At 41.2% G+C, this 22,301-nt stretch overlaps 1 protein-coding gene across 1 annotated transcript in view; it reads left to right on the forward strand.

Annotated features, from left to right (window-relative positions):
* Nucleotides 1-22,301, forward strand: part of LOC126094510 (unconventional myosin-IXa-like) — a 303,759-nt gene that overhangs the window by 64,283 nt on the left and 217,175 nt on the right. Inside the window, 4 exon segments of the mRNA XM_049908919.1 lie at nucleotides 13,081-13,256; nucleotides 21,163-21,363; nucleotides 21,534-21,588; nucleotides 21,590-21,674. Of these exon segments, the coding sequence (XP_049764876.1) occupies nucleotides 13,081-13,256; nucleotides 21,163-21,363; nucleotides 21,534-21,588; nucleotides 21,590-21,674 (517 nt within the window).

Raw genomic sequence — 22,301 nt, forward strand, 5'->3', positions numbered from 1 at the left:
AAAAACCAGGAAATCAGTGGCAGGCAATGTAAAACAAGGATGAAGAGTATAGGAAGGGCTATGGTAATGTGGTTGTCCAATTGAAAAGCTAGTTTATTTTTGCCCATATCATTGCCAGGCCCAAGATATTTTAGTCATACCACCTAGTGTGTATAATTACAATGATGTCAAAAATGCGCTCATAAATCTTCTGCCGTAATCAAGAATATGCACCTCAAGAAGCTAATGTGCACTGAAGGAACACACTAACTGTGTACTGTCACCCAGTGGCTATGTTCCGTGTACTTTTGAGCAACCTAATGGATGATATTACAAGGAGGAATATTCTTAATTTTCACTTCGCGGTGGGTATGCAAAACAGCCTCGCAGTGTGTGACAGTGACCTTGATGCTCTGGCCAAAGCAGCAGAATGTGTCACGGAAATGCATCCATATGTAGGTGTTGCTATCACTTCTGATTATTTGGAGAACTCCATAGGATAATACTAGGAACAAATTGTTAAACCTGCCAAGCATATTGTGGACTATTGAATGAGATGTTGTGATCATGCTGTCCATTTTTTATCACAGGGTGTTTGATGATATAGCAATTTCCAATTAACACTTTATTTATTTACATTCACACTTTGTTTATTTACATTCAGCTTCAACACAAAAAATGTTCCAATTCATTGTTTCCAGTATGCTCTATTGGATCATTGCATCAGATTTTTCCAATTTATGGACTTCTAAAGATCTACACCATCATTGTTTTGTTGATTCCAAGATATGATCAGCTTATGATGGGCAGAGTGCTGGCAGCACATTGATCAGCAGTGAATCTCCATACACTAATCTGCTTAATCAATTCCGAGAAATCACTTGTTTGTTCACATACTTCAGCATCAGTAAAACATTGAAAAATACACCCTTTTGTCACAGTACTGAGTCACCTACTTCATTTCTATTCATTATAAGTGTTATGACTGTTCTTCAGCTGTATGAACTTTTTACAGGGTAGGTTTGCAACAAAGTACTTTTGACTGCACCACTCAGGGTGTTTTTCAGGAAATTTCCAAAGCTTGATGCTGTATTACAAAAGAAAACTGTGTCACAAATGAACCTGGCTAACATAAAAGCCACAGTGCATTTTCAACAAAGATGGAGGCCATTTGCAACAATCCTTCAACTACTTCCAGTAAATAGATAAACATGTGACTGCACTCTTGCTTTAAAAAGCTTATGTTAGTCAGTTCCGACACATGGTTGAAGTTCAATGCCTACTTATCAGAAGCCAAATGATGCATAATCACATCAACCATAATCCTGGATTATGTTTACTATGAACATCAAATATGTTGATGCTGAGAAAAATGTACCAGCAGTCGCATATGTATATAGGGAATAAACTTCAAATTACTTGTCCCTGTTCAGCAATGGTTATTATCGACAAAAATATTATGTCTATTGAGGTTGAAATTGAGTCTGCTTGTAAAATGGTCTTGACACAAATAGCAGGTCTAGATGAACTCTTAAGTTAATTATTGAATGTTTTTACCAGTCACTTGATTCCACTGTAACAGTTGTAGAATCATTCAAGGAAACTCTATGCTCAGTAGTGCAGAAATAACCAGATCATGCAGTATTAGTTGGAACCGACTTCAGCCTGCCAAGTATAGACTGGGGTGTCTATGGATTCACTGCAGGTGGTATATAGACAGTGTTGTCAAGTTTTTAGGAACACATTTTCCAAAAAATGCTTTGAATGAATAGTTAAACGTCCCACACACAGTGTAGTTATTTTAGACCTTGTAGCTACGAACAGGCCTGACCTTACTGACAGTGTCAGTATAGAGGTGGGGATTAGTGATCATGTTGTCAACATGACGACGATGGTTACTAAAGTTAATAAATCTGTGAAGACAGCTTGGAGAATATTTGTTAGAAAAAGCGGATAATCAGTTATTAGCATTCCACTTAGACAATGAATGGACAAAATTTAGCTGCAGTATGACAGACCTAGAGAATTAGGGGCAAAGTTTCATTTGACTTTAAATTGCACTCTGTTGTGTCCTTCCTACTCCTCAAATATGGGGTGCCTAGGAAACCTGCTTTCTTGGATTGCTATACAACATTTCAAGCAAACTGTATTAATGAATTTTCAACGGGCGGCAGACAAAATAAGAAAATCTCGTCAGTATACACAACACCTAATACAAGTGAAACAGTACAGTTCCTAAGTCGCTGCTGTAGAGCCTGTAGAACGGCTAGTCTTCAGTTGGGCTGCGGCCACGCGGCGCGGCGCTTATGTTCTCTTCACTTTGAAGCCGCTGCTATCTCGGTGTCGTCCTAGAGAGGGGTCAGTCAGCATACAACTGGCTGACATCTTCTTCACAGCCCTCTTTGCTCTACCGTTTCTGATGGTGCGCCGGTGCTTTTTACGTCAGAACATTCTCATTCTCAGCTATGGCTGCAGGGGATGTCAGGCCTCCAGTCGTACCACGCCATCCGGCCTTCGCTCTGGCGGAAACGTTCCCCGGAAAATGACCAGAAGGGTATGCGTCCACCTCCTGAAGACCACAACCAGATTTAGAGGGCATCGGCTGCTGTTGTGCGGACGGGTTCAGCTCCATCGATAGGACAAGAGGCGGCAGAGGCTCTTTCTCCGTGGGGCCGTCCCTAGGTGTCGTGATGACACCCTCTGGCAGTTGCTGTCCTCGGGATCCGTGAATCTGGGGTAGAGACACAGAAGGATCATTGTGCACCTGACAGTGGTGAATTTGATTGTGATGTCGGCGCTGCAATCTCTCTGGGTCTGAAATGAGATAATGTGTACGCCAAGTCGATGAAGGATCTCACCTCATCCCCACCGTCTGCTGCCGCTAAAATGGTGTAAAAGACAATATTATGTGTCGCGAAGTGATACTTGCGGCCTTACATCGGCACTGGATGCTGAGGGGGTGGGGGTGGGGGGGTGGAGCAGTGCCATCAAGGCAGTGGCCACGAAGCAATTCTTCCAGCGGTGGTCCATCTTGTGGATGCAAAACAATAGGAGCCGAGAAACAGTTGCAATGCTTGGTCCCTGGTGTGTTCGGTGCGAAGTTTGGCTATCTGCTGCTTGAAAGTTCTGACAAAACATTCTGCTTCTCCCTTTGACTGTGGATGGAATGGTGCACTAGTTGGATGCTGTTATGCTGTTGCGTTCACAGAATATTTCAGATTCATTTGACGTGAACTAAGGGCCATTGTCTGACACTATGGCTTCAGGTAAACCTCCGAGACAAAAAATAGAGGACAACACCTGAATTGTGCTATGTGATATTCTTGAGTTCATTGGCACAGCAAAAGGAAAGTTGCTATACAAGTCAACCACAATCAACTGATGAGTGTTCCACAAAGTCCCTACAAGGTCTATGTGCACACGTTGCCATGGTGATCGTGACTTAGGCCAAGGAGAGTACTTTTGTGTCAGAGCAAAGTTATTTTCCGCATGTGCGTGACACTGTGATGTCATCTGTTCTATTTGGGTGTCCATACTCTGCCAAGTACAGTGTCGACGTGCTAACTGTTTTGTACGAACAATCCCCCAGTGTCCCTGGCAAAATAAGTGCAACACTTCTTTTTGCAGAGCTTTAGGGATCAACACATGTGACTGTCCACTGTCATTTTGAACAAGAATCACACCTTACTGCATAGTGAGGCTATGCTGACATGCAAAGTATTGGCGCACTATAGAGTTCTTGATGCTGTGCAGTGAGCGAGGCCAAGATATGTGAATGTATTGTAGCAAAATGTTCAAATTTGAATGAGCTTCCCCCGACTGTGCAGTTTTCCTATAATTCAGAGGAAAGGATTGAAGCAATTCAGAATCCTGAGCATCGATGTGACAACAAGATTCAGCAGAATTGTCAAAATCTGTATCAGGGCCAGTCAGAAGACGGGAAAGTGCATTCGCCTTGCCATGTTTAGCCGTTAGATGATATACAATATCGTGCTGGTATTGAGGCAACAACAAAGCCCATCTTTGCAATTTTTGGGCATTTCTTACAGGAACTGGCTTCGTCGGATGAACCAAGGACTGCAGTGGCTTTTGATCCATTACTAAGAAGAATTTTCTGCCATACAAATAGTGGTGGAATTTGTGACACCGCACACAGTAACCAATGCCTCCTCCTCTATTTGTGAATAGTTAACACTGAGCTTTGGAGAACCCTTTTGATGCGAAAGTAGTAGGCATGTCTTTATCACCAATTCTGTGCGAAAACACTGCACCGATTCCGTAAAAGGAAGCGTCAGCTTGCAATAAGACTGTTTTTTTCAGGATCAAAGTGCACAAATCATTGATCACTGAGCAATGCATCTGTAAGTTTTTGAAAAGCTTCTTGGCACTCAGCTGTCCAAACAAACAGGACATTCTTGCAATGCAAGCGATGCAGTGGAGCTGCGATTTGTGCAGCATTTGGTATGAACCAAATATAAGAGTTCATTTTCCCTAATTCTGTGATATTGTGAGGAACTGGCAAGTTGTGGATGGATAACAAATGTGACTAAAGAGGATGTATACCTCGACTGTTTATGACATGACCAAGATACTGCAACTCAGATGTAAAAAAAAAATCACACTTGTCCAGTGTACACTTTAGTCCTGCATCAGATAACACACGAAACAAAAGACACAAATTTGCGATATGTTTTTCTAGTGTACGACCTGCAACGACAATATTGTCCACATAGTTTGAACAGTGCGATACTCGAGCAGTTAGCTTTTCCAGATACTGTTGGAAAATGGCGGATGTGGAAGCACTTCCACAAGGCAAACACAAATATTTAAACAAGCTCAAATGAATGTTCACAACACACACTTTTTGAGATTCTTTGTCTAGTGGTACTTGAAGATATGCGTCGTGCAAATCAATTTTTGAAAAGTAGCAACGAGCACCTAATCTGTCCATGAGATGCTCTGGGCGTTGCAATGGATACGTATCAATCACAGTTTTTGGGTTGACTGCAGTCTTAAAGTCAAGACAGAGTCGAACGCGACCTCAAGGTTTGGGGAGCAAAACCAGTGGACTTGCCCATTGACTATCTTGTATGGGCGCAATAGCTCTGCTACCATGCAATTCTTTAAGTTCAGCAGCGACTTCGTCCCATAATGGAAAAGGAACAGTTCTGGCCCGGCAAAATTTCAGCTGAGCATTGTTTTTCAGAGTAATATGTGCAACAAAATTGTTAGCCTTGCCTAAATCGTCAGGAAAGAGTTCCGGGCATTCTTTCAGCAAGCTAGCGACACTGTCTTTTGCATTGAATGCAGACATGGCTTAAATTTTAAAGCCAAACAAGTCAAATGAATTAAGGCCAAATATGTTCTCACAGTCGCTTGATTGTAGCACTATTGTGCTACAATTGAACGCAATACGTGGCAGGAAAAGTACATTTTCCGAGAATGGGAATGTCTTGTACATTATAAGCCATCAGGTGCATATTAGTTTTAGACAGGTGTGGGGAGCCTGACAGTTCATATGTGTTACAAGTCAGCAGTGTAATAGAGGCACCCATGACCAACTGAAATTTCATGTTTTCCACTAATAAGCAAATGAACAAAAAGTTCGTTGGACTGGCATAGCACCGAAGAAACTGTTTGCTTCTGTTTTTAACCCTGTATACACCTGACCAGAAGTCTTGTTCCTCCTGCCACCGAACTTCACTAACTCCCACTGTATCTAACTTTAACCTATCCATTTCCCTTTAAATAAGAAAGGTAAAAGAATGGGCCTGTGTAATTGCAGACCAATGTGCTTAACATGAGTTTGCTGCAGAATTCTTGAACACATTCTGGGTTTGATTATAATAAATTTCCTTGAGACAGTAAAGCTTCTGTCCACAAGTAAGCATTGATTTAGAAAGCATCAGTTGTTAGAAACTCAGTTTGCTGTTTTTCACATTATGTCCTACAAACAATGGTGGAAGGCAACAGGCAGACAGTTTCTATATGCCTAGATTTCTGGAAAGCATTTGACTAGGTGCCCCACTGCAAACTGTTAACAAAGGTACGAGCATTTGAAATTGGATCCCAGATTTCTGAGTAGCTCGAAGCCTTCTGAAGTAATAGAACCCAGTATGTTGCATTCAGAGAGAAGGATACAATCAGGAATGACCCAGAGAAGTGTGATAGGACTGCTCTGATTTATGGCTGCTTGCTGATGATGCTGTAATATACAAGAACGTGTTGTCATTGCGTGAGTGTAACAGTGTACGAGATAACTTAGATAGAATTTCTAGTTGGTGCGATGAATGGCAGCTTGCTGTAAATGTAGAAAAATATTAGGTAATGTGGATGGGTGGGTGGGGGGGGGGACCTTTGGATGGGTGGGTGGGTGGGGGAACCTTTAACGTTAGACTACAGCATTAGTAGGGTGATTCTTGCACATTCGCCCGCATCTCGTGGTCGTGCGGTAGCGTTCTCGCTTCCCACGCCCGGGTTCCCGGGTTCGATTCCCGGCGAGGTCAGGGATTTTCTCTGCCTCGTGATGGCTGGGTGTTGTGTGCTGTCTTTAGGTTAGTTAGGTTTAAGTAGTTCTAAGTTCTAGGGGACTGATGACATAGATGTTAAGTCCCATAGTGCTCAGAGCCATTTTTTGAACCATTCTTGCACATTCCCACCAATTCAATATCTAGGTGTAATGTTGCATAGCATTATGAAATGGAATGAGCGTGTCAGGTTGATTGTAGGGAAGGCAAATGCTAGACTTTCATTGGGAGGATTTTGGGAAAGTGTAACTCTTCTATGAAAGAGGCAGCGTATAGAATGCTAATGTAACCCATTCTTATTGTTTGAGTGCTCAGGATCCCTACCAGTTCGGATTCAAGGAAGACATCAAAGCAGTTTAGAGGCATGGTGCTAGATCTGTTACCAGCAGCACCTCAGGGTTCACACTTTGACTGTTTGTGGCATTTAATCTCCATATTGTACATGCTCACTGAGAGTTGAAATGATGAGGTTGATTATTACTCTGATCTTCAAAGCAGCAGTCTTTCTGTGATCCACAGTATATGTGAACCTGGTCATTTCTCCTAGTCATGACATAGTTTTTACTTGAATACAATAACGTTTATGTAATTTGAAAATGTGAAGTTCTGTTTTATATTGTGTCATTGTTGGGGTTGGGTTGGATTGTTTGGGGGAAGAGACCAAACAGTGAGGTCATCGGTCTCGTCGGATTAGGAAAGGATGGGGAAGGAAGTCGACCGTGCCCTTTCAAAGGAACCATTCCGGCATTTGCCTGGAATGATTTAGGGAAATCACGGAAAACCTAAATCAGGATGGCCGGACGCGGGATTGAACCGTCGTCGTCCTGAATGCGAGTCCAGTGTGCTAACCACTGCACCACCGCGCTCGGTGCATGCCATTGTTCTTGCTGTTTTTGTTGTCTTGTGCTCAGAATGATTCGTGGAGCTAAACAACAGGATTGTCTTGGACGATAGTTTCCCATGCCATCAGTTTTGACTGTTTTTTTGAGCTGTCCACAGTACACCTTAATTAGAATTCCTCACCCGAGTTCCATGATGTCGGGTAAGCAAAGATATTGCTTGAAATTTTTTTTCAAAGTTGAATGGCACCACTCCATTGACTACTGTTTTGATTTTGTGCTGGTGTAGGATATTGATATTTCACTGTCTCTGTGGGAAAACAAATCGTCTCCATCTTGTCGATAGTAATTCAAAACTGTTCACTTGTTTGAAATTCTGAGCTTTTCTTGTTGATCGGTAAGCATGTTCAGTACCCAGCTCACAAACAGTTTGTGATATCTCAGCTTTTCCTTGACAACAGTGCAAATAGAGGTGTGTCCAACATAAGGAAAAACACCAGCCTTCAGTGAGTTATAATGCATATTTGTATGGCCACTTTTAAAGTCTCAACACTGTTGTCCAACCTTTCCTTCACTCACTACCCTAAGACCATAGACTAGGCACAACTCCTGATAATTCTGAGCAGCTTCAGATACGTTTGTAACAAATACTGTGTAACAGTATGCTCATTGCTGCTGGTGGGAGCAACAATTTTTGAAGTCATTTTTCCTTTCATCCACAGCCAAATGAATATTGAATCATATCAGTAAATTTTGTGGCTTCATAATCAGTCAGTAGGTACAAGGAACCCAGTGCAATGTTACTTATTTTTGGACAGTTGTTTTTTATTCCTCTCCCAATCTCTCTCTCTCTCTCTCTCTGTGTGTGTGTGTGTGTGTGTGTGTGTGTGTGTGTGTGTGTGCTTTTTGATTTTTAACTGTTGTCCACAAAATTTTAATTTAGCTTACTTGAAAATGAACAGTTTTTTTTAAAGTGTGAAAGATACAACGAGGTTATTGGAGCTCATATTTGTTTTGAAACTGTTGGGGCTACCACACAGAATGGATCTAAAGATAGGGTCTCCCCTGACACTGAACATCTGGAAGTGTCTTAATTATGGGTCTTGGGGAGCAGACAGGTTTTAGGTAGATTATGGCTGCACTGTTTATAGATCAGCAGGACATCCCACAAGAGTATCAATATTATCCACAGTGAGGGGATCAAAGTGACCACAGGTACTTACAACACTAGCTCTAAACTTAGTGTCCTATGTGCTGGTGCTGTGGAGCCACGATTTGTTGTCTGATGGCAGTTCATTAAGGTGCATCAAGCATGTAAGTTCTTTATTATTCCAGAATCACCAGTATGTCAAACTGTTACTCGCCATACCATGGAAGCAATTTTCACAAATTGTCCATTAGCAGCGAAGCCATTTGTGATCTGTAGAAACCACAACCCATTGCATTTGATATGAGATTTCTGAGCCAGGGTTGGAATGATCGCCAGCTTGGCTACTGAAGGCCCTTGAATAATTTTGATTTATTGAGACGTAATAGAGACTGCACTCCTGCCTATGTTTTTAATATGACGTTCCTTTGAAGTTTTAAATGAGCACGACAACTATATAGCTGCACTTTGACTCTTTGAGTGTTCTTAAGTCTGTACAGTATATGTACTCAGCAAACAGAAGTGCCCTGAACAACCAAGACTCCGTTCTTCACCTGCAAGGGCTAGGAATGGAGATGTCATTCTGCTCGGAACAACTGTATGACACATTAAAATCTTCAGGAAACATGGGAATTCTTTCAGTAATTTTTGGGTTTGCAGTTGGATCCCATCAACATTCTGCTACAATATTTCGGCCCAGAGATGTCCGGCCGTCCTCAGGTGAGTAGGTGAAGTACTGAAGAGACCTGTTGCGGTCATGGTATTTATAGCGAGTTCTGCACATGCAAATCGTACTGACGGATTGCGGTGCATGTTAGGAGGTGACATGCTCAGCACAGCCAAGTTGTGTGTGCTGTCCTCAGTAGTGACATAAGAACAGACTAATCACTGAGTTTCGACTGAACATGTTGATTTCGTTGTGACCGCATAATTTAATAATTGGATTAATTTTTATCCAGCTGAAAGCCGTTATCACATTTCATTAAATTATCAGCAAGACGTATTTCCATGGATTCTTTAATTACAGAGTCCCAGAAGCTGGAAACTGGTGCTAAAATTTTGGTATTATTGTATTCCATTGAATGTGCCATGGAAATGTAATGTTCTGCCACTGCTGATTTTAAAGGTTGCCGCAGATGGTGTGTCTTTAAGTGTTCTACACAGCGTTCCTGGACCGTTTGTGTCATCTGACCTATATATGCAGAGCCACACTCACAGGAAATTTTATGAACACCCGCCTTCCTTAATTGTAAATTGTCTTTAACGGATCCGACTAAGGCCTTGCTCTTTGCTAGTGGGCGGAAGATGACATTAATATTATTCTCCCTAAGCAATTTGCCTATTTTAAGAGACACATTCCCAGCATATGCTGTAGTTGGATCTATTAAAGACGATTTACAATTGAGGTAGGTGGGTGTTTATAAATCGGAATCAGAAGGACAGATCCTCTCTTGTTTCAATCAGATCTGTTTTCATGGACAGTACCCCACAACTTGGAAGGAGGCAATATTAATTCCCTTCTGGAAACCAGACAAGGACTGGAGCACCCCTAACAGTTACCGGAGTGTAGCCCTTAACAGTTGTACGAGTAAGACTCTTGAATGCATAGTCAACTGCCAACTCGTCTGGCTACTCGAATCCCTAGTTCACCTGAGCCACTCCCAGTGCAGTTACAAAATAATATTACTGGAGATGACAATACAGGAGTTCTTTTCATGCTGGAACCATTTGGTTTGTGTGTTTTTTTGACCTCGATAAAGCATATGATACTACTTGGAGGTACAACATCCTTTGCAACTTCATGAATGGGGACTACTTGGATGCCTGCCGCTTCTTATCCAATCCTTACTTGAGGACTGACGTTTTCGATATCGTGTAGGTGATGGCTTGTCTGACTGCTATGCACAAGATATTGGGCCCCCAAAGCAGTGTCCTCAGTGTTACATTGTTTGCCATAGGTATCAGTGGCATTTCCTCTGTAGTCAGGAGTCTTGTCAAATGGTCTTTGTTTGTGGATGATTATGCAATCGTCTGTTCTTCCTCTGATCTTACAATGACAACAAGGTAGCTAGAGCTGACCATTAGGAGCCTGGAAACCTAGGCCAGGCAACTGGTCTTTTGGTTCTCACCCAAGAAGACCACATGTGCTCATCGAAGTTTTACCCAGCCAGTGCTCACAATGGGGGACAATATTTTACATTTTCAAGAAACTGTGCACTTTTTGGTTTTATTATTTGACTCGAAATTAACATGGCTCCCACACCTGAAAGACTTACAAACAAAGAGTGTCCAGTCATTGAATATTTTGAAATACCTTAGCGGAAAAAGATGGGGAGCTGACAGGTGTCTGCTCCTCTAGTTTTATAGGACATTTGTTAGATCACATTTAGATTATGACAGCATGGTCTACGGATCAGCCCATTCTTCCTACTTCAAAATGTTAGATGCTGTCCAACATGAGGGCATTCGGATGTTGAGCCTTTTGGACCAGCCCAGTTCAAAGTCTGTGTGCAGAGGCTGGTGAACCACCACTCTGGATTCGGCAACGTATCCTTTTGGCTCGACAGGTGCTGAAAATATCAGTGTCACCTCAGACATTGACATTTAGTTTAATGGTCCAATCCACATTTGAACGGTTGTTCAGGAATTGGCTCCTTACAACCAAGCCATTTGGAACACGTGCTACAGACTGTGTCAAGCATCTGGATCTATCAGGCATCAAAATACACAGCCAAGGATGGAGTGCATTGCTGCCTTGGCGTCTTCAGAGTCCCAAAGTGATTTTAGCTTTACACAATACAAGAAAACTTGTACTCCAGATTATGTTTTTACAACTGTGTCTTCGTCCAGTTTAAGTATGTACCACAGTTTTATTGTTATTTATACAGTTGGATCCCAGTAAGAGTGTGTCCTCTGTTGTTCTAATGTTTTCCCTGTTAGGATCTTCAAAATGCATCTTCCAGAACAATTTGCAAATTACAGTGCAGAATTATATGGCATTCTGATGCCACTGAAGACTGTTCACAGACATCACCGGACAAGGTTTCTTGTCTGTTTCAGACTCACTTAATGCACTGCAAGCACTTCACCAAAGGTATCCAGTAGACAAGACGATTCAGCTCTTCCATGACTCCTTACAGTGGCTCCAACACCATGGCAAGAAGGTGATCTTTTGCTGGGTACCTGGCCACGTTGGAATACAGGGCAATGACATGGCCGACAGAGCCACTAAGGAAGCTTGCCAGAATTGTACTGTCCATCAATGTCCCATCCCATTGCACGTCATCATCCCATTTTCTGACAGACGTACCATGCATCAGTGGGAGACTGAATGGCCGTAGGTGACAGAAAACAAACTGCTGTCACTCAAATTGATCACAAAGGCATGGCAGACTTCATGTCAGCCTCACTGCTGGAAGGAGGTTCTGCTTACTAGACCGTGCATGGAAATAGCCCTTTAACACATTGCTTCCTCCTTCGGTGGGAGGATCCACTAATCTGTGAAGTCTGAGGCATGCCACTTACAGTTCAACACATTGCGGCCACGTGGGTCCTTTGTAATGATACTAGGGCCCTCAGTCTCGATGGAGATCTGCCCACAATCCTTGCAGATACTGATTCCAGTGTTACAAGGGTGGTGAAATTTTGTGAATTGTCAGGCCTTATCACTAAATTGCTGGGAAGGGCAGTAGACTTTAATCCGCGATAAACTGCTCCACATGTGGGGACAGCCTTCATCCCCACCCACGAAATTAGCATGCTGACTTTTCGTCAGGGTGCTGATGACCGTGATGTTGAGCACCCCTCACTTCAAATTATTGTCATCATCATCATTATCGTCGTCATCATCATCATCATCATCATCATCATCTATCCTCTTCTTGCTGGGCATCTGACCAGGAAAAATAAGAAATAGTGCCCAGAACATTACAACACCTTAAATGTCTCTAAATCTAGATGTACAAAATGAAATGATTAAGCTAACAAATGAACCAAGGAGAACTTCAGCATCGTAAAAGTAACTTTGAGACTAAAAAAGATCCTGTTATGTGACTTCAATGAAGACATTAATTTTTAGACCATCGTTTTGTCTGAAATTGACTTCATTTCTTTGAGTTTCCAGTAACCTTCTAGAAATTCACTCTAATCTTGAAAGTTTTTATAAAATCTATTTTATTCAGAAACAATCGGTTGCATTGTTTATGAGAAGAGGTATTATGAGACTAGCAACAAATTATTGAAATATCACTTTTCTGAAAAAGAAAGGAAACTGCGTCAGATTTTTACTGATAAAATGCATTTTAGGTAAAGCTCTTTGAAATGAATGATAAGCCTCACAGTAACAACACTCTGCTTTAGAGAAAGAACAACATATAATAAATGAATTTACAGGAAAATGTGACAAAATATTGTTATTAGCATAACAATTTCTAATAGTGAACCAGACACTGTTCTCTCTCTCTCTCTCTCTCTCTCTCTCTCTCTCTGTGTGTGTGTGTGTGTGTGTGTGTGTGTGTGTGTGTGTGTGTGTGTGTGTGTGTGTGGACGTGCATAGCAACTGAATGTGATTTGTAATTTTTTTTTCCAGGCAATTGCTGCACGTGATGCAATGGCAAAGTGTTTGTATGGTGCCTTGTTTGATTGGATTGTCATGCAAGTAAATCATGCTCTGTTATCAAAAAAGGACACACTGCGAGATCATCAGGGAAATTCAATAGGTGTTCTTGATATTTTTGGGTTTGAAGACTTTGGTTTGTGTAACAGGTAATTATATTTGTAGTCATAATAATGAGTAGTATTTTTAGTCTGCTGTCACATTTGGAATTCAGGATTCTTGACTGAACTGTTTTCATTTTAATATTTATTCACTGTTTACTGCCTCAGGTCATAGTTTTTGGTTAGGTTATTGATTAACTTGAATTTAAAACTGTGTTTGATCTCAGATGTTCAGGAGTAAACCTGAAATACAGTTCAGTTGCAATGCATCAGTTGGACTGGCCGACCAGTACGGTTGCAGGTTTGAATCCTGGCTTGGGCATAGATATGTGTGATGTCCTTAGGTTAGTTAGGTTTAAGTAGTTCTAAGTTCTAGGGGACTGATGGCCTCAGAAGTTAAGTCCCATAGTGCTCAGAGCCATTTGAACCATTTTTTGGTTGGACCTCCAAGCATAACATTTCCACTCACTGACCTTTTTAGCAGTAAAAAGAGTCATCTGCATTTAACTCTATAGATTAGCGATGCTCAGAGTGTGCTCGGCAGAGCCATGGTGCTCCGCAAGGCCTCCATGAGGCTCTGCCAAAATAATATCAATGTGATGACTAAAGCATGTCAAGTTTTGTCAAATACTGAAAATAAAGGCTGTTGTAAATGTATCAGTGTTGACAATATCAGGAAAAGTACATCAACAAAAGAAGAAGGGTTGATTGCTACTCATTGTAAAGATGACTTGGTGAATTGCAAACTGGCACAACGAAAAGATTGTTCCATCCGTAGCTGTCTGCAGGAAAGCGCACGTGCGCGCCCACACACACACACACACACACACACACACACACACACAAAAGAAGGCACATCTCAGGCACTCATGACCACAATCTCTGGGAGCTCTGGCAAGAATGCTGGAGATAATGGTCTTATGTGCTTGCTTGCTTGCTTGTGTGTGTGTGTGTGTGTGTGTGTGTGTGTGTGTGTGTGTGTGGGTGCACGCTTCTTCTTTTCTGAAGATGGCTTTGGTCAAAAGTTACATTGTAACAGTCTTCTTGCTGTGCCCGTCTGCAACTCAACGTGCCTTCTTTATGGTAAGTAGCAATCTATCCTTTTCCTAACTTGTTGATACCCCAACTTGGAGTTTCCATTGTTTCATGTCAGTGTTGGTTTTATAAAAGTTATTTTTTCTCTCAGTTTGTAATAGCCGAAAATGAGGCAGCAAGCAGCATAATAAATACACAATAATGCTACGATCAAAAACTACAAACAAAAGAAATCAGCTTGTATGAGTAGGTATGTGGCGACTAGGTACTTGCCTGACACTACACATGATACAGCGGCCGTGCTGATGCTTAACCCCCTCCCCCCAGTACCTCACCCCTCTTTTTCTTTCCACTTGCCATGTCGTTTACACATGCCACAAACATTCCACTATGCTCTCTCCAGCTCTATCTCATCAACAAACACCTCAAACCGCCTCAATGGATTTTTGTTGCTTCGCTACCTGTGGCTTCACCAGCAGGGGTCTCAGACCATAGTATACTCGATTTGTGTTTGTTATTGAATGCAGTTGAAAAATTCATTGTCTTTTGGCACTATTATTCTACATTTATCACATTGAAAAATTAAACAGTTGACTTTAAAAGATAGAATGGAGGGTTGGCTTCAAGGTGTTGCAACAGAATCTTGCCTTGAAAGTTCAAAGGAGTCTTGCCCATAAGATGTGCCATCAAACTCAAAGATTTCCAGTAAAGATCCATTACAGCCTTAAACTTCTTGCCATGTAAATAAAAGCGAAAGTATGCAGTCCCATATAGAGCTGCTAGCATTTCCTTTTTTGTAGTGGGGTAGTTATGCTCCACACTGTTCATTTGCCTTGAATCATATTGCGTCTGCCCCTCGAGTTGTCACTGTAGTCTATTATACTCTCTGCCAACTGTTGAGTTATAAACTCTTCCATTAGGGGCTTTCTATAAACTTGCACATTGGTACCTATAGCATAACATGTTGCTGGTAGAGATCCCTTCATCTTAAATAAATCCATAAATTGTAGTAGCAAAGCTTCCATTGCCTGCCGATGCTATCTTGCAAGTGACCAACTTTTTTGTGTAACACTTCTGCATTGACAGTTCACTTGTGACTATGATCATCACATGACCTATCAATATCCTCTACCTCTAATACCTCTGAAGTGGTAATGATTAAGCCCTTTGGCAGACAAACTGTGTCCTTTCCGAAGTTATCCAAGCCTACAGGAATTGTAAATTCACCTTTAATACTACGTGTGCACACTACGCATCTGTGCCAAAACAGTGCATTTTGTATAACTCTTCATTTTTCGACAGTGGCTCTACCACATGTAATGCTTCATCTGGTAAATAAGTATCAACATAAATGCTAATTTTTTGTTCCTGCTGGTATTTTATCGTGGGAACCAATGTTTAGCGCATATGTTTACAGTTGTAGTTGGCAGCACCTTCATTAGCGATGCTCCTTGTGACAGTGCCTCGGTTGCAGCTATACACTCCAATGAAGATAAAATCTCAATGAGTCCTACTTTATACTTCAAAAGACGAATTTTGACATGATGTTTGTCAAGAAAATGTAGTCCAAGAATTGCTGAATATCCTTCACCCATGTATGGTAATGCTTTTATATGGACACAAAAATTTCTAATTCTCATACTAAAAGTAAGTAGTGTCATACCTAAGAACTACATGATATTGTCACCGACTCCATGTAATTTGTAGCATGCAGACAAAAGTCTCCTCCTGCCTGCGAGGTCCAGACTGATGACTGATACATGACCACCAATTTCCACCAGAAATGTAAGTTTCTTGCCTGCCACAAAGCGTGCCAGTAACGTTCTGTCTGTGCTTCTGTTTGTGCCCACCAACATTTGAAACATTGTCATTTGTATTTTACTGTGGCTTTCCATTGACATTGTTTTTCCTGCCTTTAATTTCCACAGCTCTGCACTTGATGTTGAACTCTTGAACTCGTCCACACTTATATCTTTCAGGTTGCCAACATTGCTTCACTACGTGATCTTTACACTCACGTTATAATGCTTTAACTCTGAAGCAAGGACACAGTGGTCTGTACGTACTCTTCTGGTGATGTCAGTGTCTTCCAATTGCGGAGTAACCCTAAGAGCCGCAGCCAAGTCACCAGAATTTTCCACCCTCACCGTACATGATATCTCGGTAGGGATACCACATAGAAAAACATCCTCATCCGTATTTTTGTCTTGTAGCACCAAGACTCTTATTGACTTCTACATTTTGCGTCACTTGGTATATCTGTGCATTTATATTTCAGATCCTACCTAAAAGGCTTCCACTGATTTCTTATGCTTTTACATTAAAGTGCTCAATTTTTCTTGGAACAACATTGTGCTATTTTACTTCCGATAATGCTGTGATAAGCCATCAATTTACTATTGGAATGTATCCAATGTACTAAGAACTCCATGGTACAACATGTATGTTTTAGCTCTCCTGTCAATCATAAATTAGCCACACAGAGAAAAGTCTCATCTGACCAGCCACACTCTGTGGCAGCAGCCCTCACAATGGCAGAAAAAGGCATTATTGAGGTAGCTGCCAATGGATCAAGAGGAGAAGGAGAGGGTACACACAACTGTCTTAGCTTCCACTTATACTAATTTGCAATTGCTGAACCGCAGCTTTTAAATGCTTCAGCCTGCTCACACAGCACCTCTTTCTCCAGCTGTTGTTGAGAATTCAAACCTGACAATACCTGCAGCTGCTCTGTCAAAGTGGCAGAAGTCTCTCCCGTAGTAGCAGCACATGTGCCTGGAGTTTTGTATAATCTAAAACTGCCATTTACAACAACAGACTAGTACAAATAGAGAAATTGCACTAAAAACACACAAACAAGTATTCACTAATCCTTTTACTTTATCATCACCCAACACCTCTCAGAAAATTTGTGTACCAAATGCCCAAATCCTCTAAAAGTACTACATGCTGCTGGCACAGCCTTGGTACCTGCCAGTTCATGCCCTGACAGGCTACAGAACATACAGTACAGTGACGTTAAATACATTTCCATGACATTCTCTCTAAAAAATGACAAGTTAATTGGCTCCGCCAATTTAACAAATGACCACCGTCAAGCTGCTGTTGATGTCTGTGCAACTTGACATGGTAAAGCCAGACACACACAGATACTAAAAAGGCCATCAACAGAGAAAATGTTCACTCACCACACCACATCGTGTCTATACTGCCAGATGATTGCCATTTCCGTAGGCATTCTTCCAATGTCATCGAAGTCCTGAGGTGACAGTGAATTCTGACAGCAGTGTTGTGACCCAAGGAGCTGGGTTCGCTTTGTGTACGGGAGGCTGAGCAGGGAATGTGGGAGAGTGGTCCACAACAGGTCTGTTTAGGAGGCGGCAAGGGGGGCAAAAGTGTTCACTCTCGCTTGCCGTCGGGAGTGAGCGCTCACTGTAAAATGAGGCAGTGAGATCTCATTACGTAGCAGGGAGGATGCACTAACTTCAAAGGAATGACTACAGTTAGGCTCAGTGTAGCCTTACACAAACACATACTGAGCGTCTCCTAAGATTCTCAGGTGCATTTTCGCTAGTGCTTCAGCAGATATTTGAAATTTCGTTTTAGCAACATTTAGCTGAAGTCAGCCCAAACAAATACAGCTCATCACATCTTTTATACGACACCCATTGTTGGTACAAAATGTCTGTGTATTTCCCATTTCAAACAAAATTATTATTAAAGTTGAATCTTGTGTGCCCCTTTGGTAGAGCATTACCAAATTAATCTAGTGTGTTATTTTTCTTATTGATATGTATTAACAGGAACAATAAAACACACAGAATAATCAGTACTCCAGCTGCGACAGCAGCGCTTCAGCATGGTAGCAGCAGCCTAGAGCAGTAATGTTGCTGTGGAGTACTGATTATTCTGTGTGCTTTACTGTCCATGTTAATTCACATCCATAAAAGGAATATTGCACTAGACTGGTTTGGAACCACTCTATTGAGTGGGTATGTAAAATTCCAGTTTAAAAATAATTTGGTTTGTAACTGGAAACAAAACAATGTTTCCCATCCATGGAGGGTGTTCCCATGGAAAACATGATAAGCAATATTTGTCTGGGCTGATTCAGCTGCGTGCTGCAAAAAAGAAATTACAAATATATGCTAAAACACCAGGGAAAATGCACCTAACGACTCTTAGGAGAGATACCTATATACTTCAGGTGCAGGGCTCAAATGGAGAATAGCTGTTTTTAAATCAATCAAAAGTAGCACCGTGGCTGGGTGAGGAACTTCAAAGTTAAAGTCAGACACACCAGTATCAGTTTACAACATGTCAGTGCAGACAGAGAAAATTCAGTTTACAGCAACATTACAATACCTTTCTTGCAAAGGATTATCGAAAGTTGTAAAGTGAACAGTGAGAAGCAAAGGTGCAAAAATTGAAAAAAGAGCTGCTACGTGATGTACCGAAAGAAAGAAATTGTCATATGGGAGTACAGAAATAAACATCTGAATAACATTTCCCAACATTTCCACTATGAAAATATATTTTTGTTTTTAGGAGGGACACTCAACATATGAATCTGCAGTTTGAGCAGTTTAACATACTGCTTTTCTCTTTGCAAGTGTTGCACAGTTTCACTGATTTTCAGTTGATGTTGACAATGTGGAAATTGAGCTACAATTAGAACTTACAGACCTTCACTGTAATGTTGCGTGATAGGTTTCATAACAAAATTAGTATTGTAGACTTATTTCCTTAATGTAAATTTCCACGACTTTACAAATCTGTAGCTATGATTATATCAATGTTTTGATCTACATTCTTGTGCGGGCAACATTTTTCTGCAGTGAAGAGATTGAAATCTACCGACAGAAGTTCACTGACTTCAATTTAAAACTCGTCTTAGAATTAACAGTGCCCAAAAAGAGATACCAAACATTGACAGTTTGATGAATAGCAAAATAAATAATATTCAGTGACATCCTATGCTTCCATATTTAATGTGTAAATAAAGTGATAATGAACTGTGTTTGACAGTTTAAATTTCATCCTAAAATGGCATTCTTCATAAGGGTGCATCAATCATAGGAAAAATCTTTCGTACTTAGCTGCCTCACATTGTTCACTGCATCAGAATGTTAGAAGAGATGCTTCATGTCACTGTCATTCCTCATTAATACAACAGCCCAACAAAATAAATTTGCCATGAAATGCATTGATGAGCTACCATGAAGCAATGTATCTCCATAGAACATTATGTTACTGGCTTTAGAATTAAGATTTGTTGCAAAGCTATCTAGTCTCAATTCCTCCCTCCTCTCTGTTCCCTTCACCACTACTTTAACCACTATCTGTCACATGAGCCAGTCAGTTGCTCACTGTTTTGGCTTGAGTGTGAGCCAGCTCATGGAACAGGCGTAGTCTAGAGTATGCCCGGAGTCATTTGCAACACAGTGGTGAATGTAACAACATTTATTTGCCTGCATGAATTTACAAAGTTATTAGTTTGTGTCAGTGTATCGGATCGCAGTCAGATATCAACGTGAGCCACAAAGTAGTGATGATGTGCCCCGTCAGTGAGATGTGACATCTCAGCCACAAGTTGGTGAGTGACGGCGATGTGTTGTTGTGCAGGCAGCAGCATGCGGGCGGGCAGGCACCCGGGCAGACACTGCTCATCCCGAATGTTTCTGTGGTGCACTGGAGCCCTTACATCTCAGTGCTCTTGTAGACAGCCCAACGTGATTAGGTGATAATAACCGACTCTGTGATCCAGGATTAGGCTTTGGGCATCCACCATGGATTGACCAAGACTGCAGCAGATGTTCACGAGTTGACCAGAGGCACGCAGATGCGCCACATCTTAACCGTATGGAGATAAAAGCTTTTAGGTTATCCACAGTTTGCCCTCAGTGGAGAAAGATGGGCAGAAAACCAATCTTCTCCTCATCTGCGGCGTCACAGTAGGCAGCAATGACAAACCAAGGCAGTGGTTTGCATCATCTTTGTTGTGTTTCAGTGTTGAAGTCAGCAAGAGGTAGCTTTAAATGAGTCGAGGCATGCATACGACACAGTGGCTGTTGGTACATTATTGAATTTACCCTTGTTTATCGGCCTCGTAAGCAAGCCTTGCCTCATTGTGGTTGCCAACCATGGGTTATAGACTGTTGCAGTGATGGTTGAAGTAATGGGGTGTTACTTAATACTGCTCTGTCACATAGCATTGTGGCATTTGCACATTTACTTCCTGTGCTTAGAGATTCTGTGGTAAAGCTTGCCTGGTGCCTTGTCTTCCACTACATCGGCGATATGCTGTGTTGACATTTTGATTGGCACACTAACCTCGAGCTGACCACTTCAGCTCTTAGCTCACCAGGTAGAACATTTAAAAAATGTAAGCGTTGACAGTGAAATTATTCTGTGGTGCAACAGAATGCTGTTTTCTATTACATGTGTGTATGCACCAGTTTATGTATTGTTCCATTCAGAAATTTGGTGTTAATTTTAAATCTCTTTTATTCTGAAGACTGAAGGTTTTACATTCCTGGAACATGACTACTTGTCAGTAGTTACTTCTGAGTTTTTTCGGCATTGGTCTCATTTAACCCTTGTGTTTTAGTTGTATGTTCTTGTGAACAGACCGCACCTGTAGCTGAGTGGTCAGTGTGGCTAATTGCCATGCCCCCCACCCCGTCCCAGTCAGGTTGGAGCTTTTATCTTTTTGGTGCTGGTTGTTGTGTTGTCCTCATGATTATTTAGTCATCATTGATGTGCAAGTAGTTGGTGTGGTGTCAATAAAAAGACTTGCACTAGGCAGTCGAACAACTGCAGATGGGGTCTCACGGCCAAATATCATCGTACAATCATTTCATTTTTTGTGAACACTTTATTTACTTCAGTCTAAATATTTGCTTATGATCTGTTACAGTTTCGAACAATTTTGTATCAACTACGCAAATGAACACTTGCAGTACTACTTTAACCAGCATGTCTTCAAATATGAACAAGAAGAATATCGTAAGGAAGGTATTCGATGGACAAATATTGATTTTATGGATAATACAGGTTGTCTTCAGCTCATTGAAGGAAAGCCAAATGGCTTGTTGTGTGTTCTTGATGATCAATGCAAGTAAGTAAGAACAATTTTTTTTGTATCTAAGATTTCATAGTGCATTGTTATGGATTCTTGACTTGATAAATTTAGTGATACAAGAATTGGAAAGGGTTGCTATTAAACATTTTTATTGTGATCTATTCCTGAGAGTTCTTTTTATTTAAAAAAAAAAATTTTTTTTGTAGTTTTCCAGGAGCGACTAATGAGACATTGTTACAAAAATTCAATTCCGTTCACAAGAGACAACCCATTTTATGAAATACCCCAGCGGAGAGAAGCAGCATTTATTGTAAGGCATTATGCAGGAAAAGTTAAATACCAGGCAAGTACTTTTGTGAATCCAAAATTTTTGCAATGATTTTTTCTAAGAAGAATAACAGTAGTGAAACAACACTAATAATCAATTAATATTGTAATCCCTGTGGTGCCATTGTATTGTTTTGCGTCTTAACTATAAACTGTACCTGAATGTAATCAACACCCTCAGTTTTGACCTAACGGGGGGGGGGGGGGGGGGGGGGGGAGCTAAGTGGAGAAATATTTGTCATATTACCCACTTACAAAAACTGTTCGCAATATGCTCACTCCTAATCTCATTTTTGAAATGTTTTGATGTGGATTAATTACACGCACATATCAGCCTCCAGGGCACTGGACATGTGCAGCACATCTTTAATACTGTGGCCCGAGTCTAGCAATGTTGTGAACCATGAAGAGAGAATCACTTCACACATAAGGCTGGTTAATTGTGTTCTAACCTAGCCAGATAGAGTGTGTGTAGGATCCTCATCTTAAAGCCAATCAAAATAGTGTTTTTTTGCAAGCAATTTTTTAATGACTTCTCTATGACATCAAGCACCTGCAGTTTGAAGTCCTGAAGTAATGATTATGCCTGTCTTCAATGCAGCAACAATTATGAGGCGACCTGTAAAAGCATCTAACATACTTACTGA

The sequence above is a fragment of the Schistocerca cancellata genome, chromosome 8 (genome assembly GCF_023864275.1).
Source record: "Schistocerca cancellata isolate TAMUIC-IGC-003103 chromosome 8, iqSchCanc2.1, whole genome shotgun sequence".
NCBI lineage: Eukaryota > Metazoa > Arthropoda > Insecta > Orthoptera > Acrididae > Schistocerca > Schistocerca cancellata.